At 73.1% G+C, this 540-nt stretch overlaps 1 protein-coding gene across 1 annotated transcript in view; it reads left to right on the plus strand.

The window, feature by feature from the left end:
• Positions 1-246: 246 nt before the first annotated feature.
• Positions 247-540, plus strand: part of TSC22D2 (TSC22 domain family, member 2) — a 55,551-nt gene continuing 55,257 nt past the window's right edge. The window contains exon 1 of the mRNA XM_006895576.1: positions 247-537. Coding sequence (XP_006895638.1) covers positions 247-537 — 291 coding nt within the window. The remainder of the gene's footprint in view (positions 538-540) is intronic.

The following is a 540-nucleotide window of genomic DNA, read 5'->3' on the forward strand; positions in this document are numbered from 1 at the left end:
CTGTCGCGCGCGCCCGCCACCTCGGAGCACACGGAACCGGAGCCTCGCGGCGGCGGCGGGACAAACAGCCGAGGCCGGACCGGCGAGGCCGGAGGATGCCCGAGCGGCCGGCCGGCGCCCCGCGCAGCCCGTGAGCGCCCCCGGACTTTGTCTCTCTCTCCCGCGGGACCCGCTTCCGGCGCGATCGCGGAGAGGAGCCGGCGGTACCCCGCCGCCGCCTCGTCCGCCTCCTGTGCCTCCCTCGCCATGTCCAAGATGCCGGCCAAGAAGAAGAGCTGCTTCCAGATCACCAGCGTGACCACGGCGCAGGTGGCCACCAGCATCACCGAGGACACCGAGAGCCTGGACGACCCGGACGAGTCGCGCACAGAAGACGTGTCGTCCGAGATCTTCGACGTGTCGCGGACCACGGACTACGGCCCCGAGGAGGTGTGCGAGCGCAGCTCGTCCGAGGAGACGCTCAACAACGTGGGCGACGCCGAGACGCCCGGGGCCGTGTCCCCCAACCTCCCCGTGGACGGGCAGCTGGCGGCGGCGGCC

Source organism: Elephantulus edwardii, unplaced genomic scaffold (assembly GCF_000299155.1).
Source record: "Elephantulus edwardii isolate Elephantulus edwardi_28Jun2011 unplaced genomic scaffold, EleEdw1.0 scaffold00169, whole genome shotgun sequence".
NCBI classification, from domain to species: domain Eukaryota; kingdom Metazoa; phylum Chordata; class Mammalia; order Macroscelidea; family Macroscelididae; genus Elephantulus; species Elephantulus edwardii.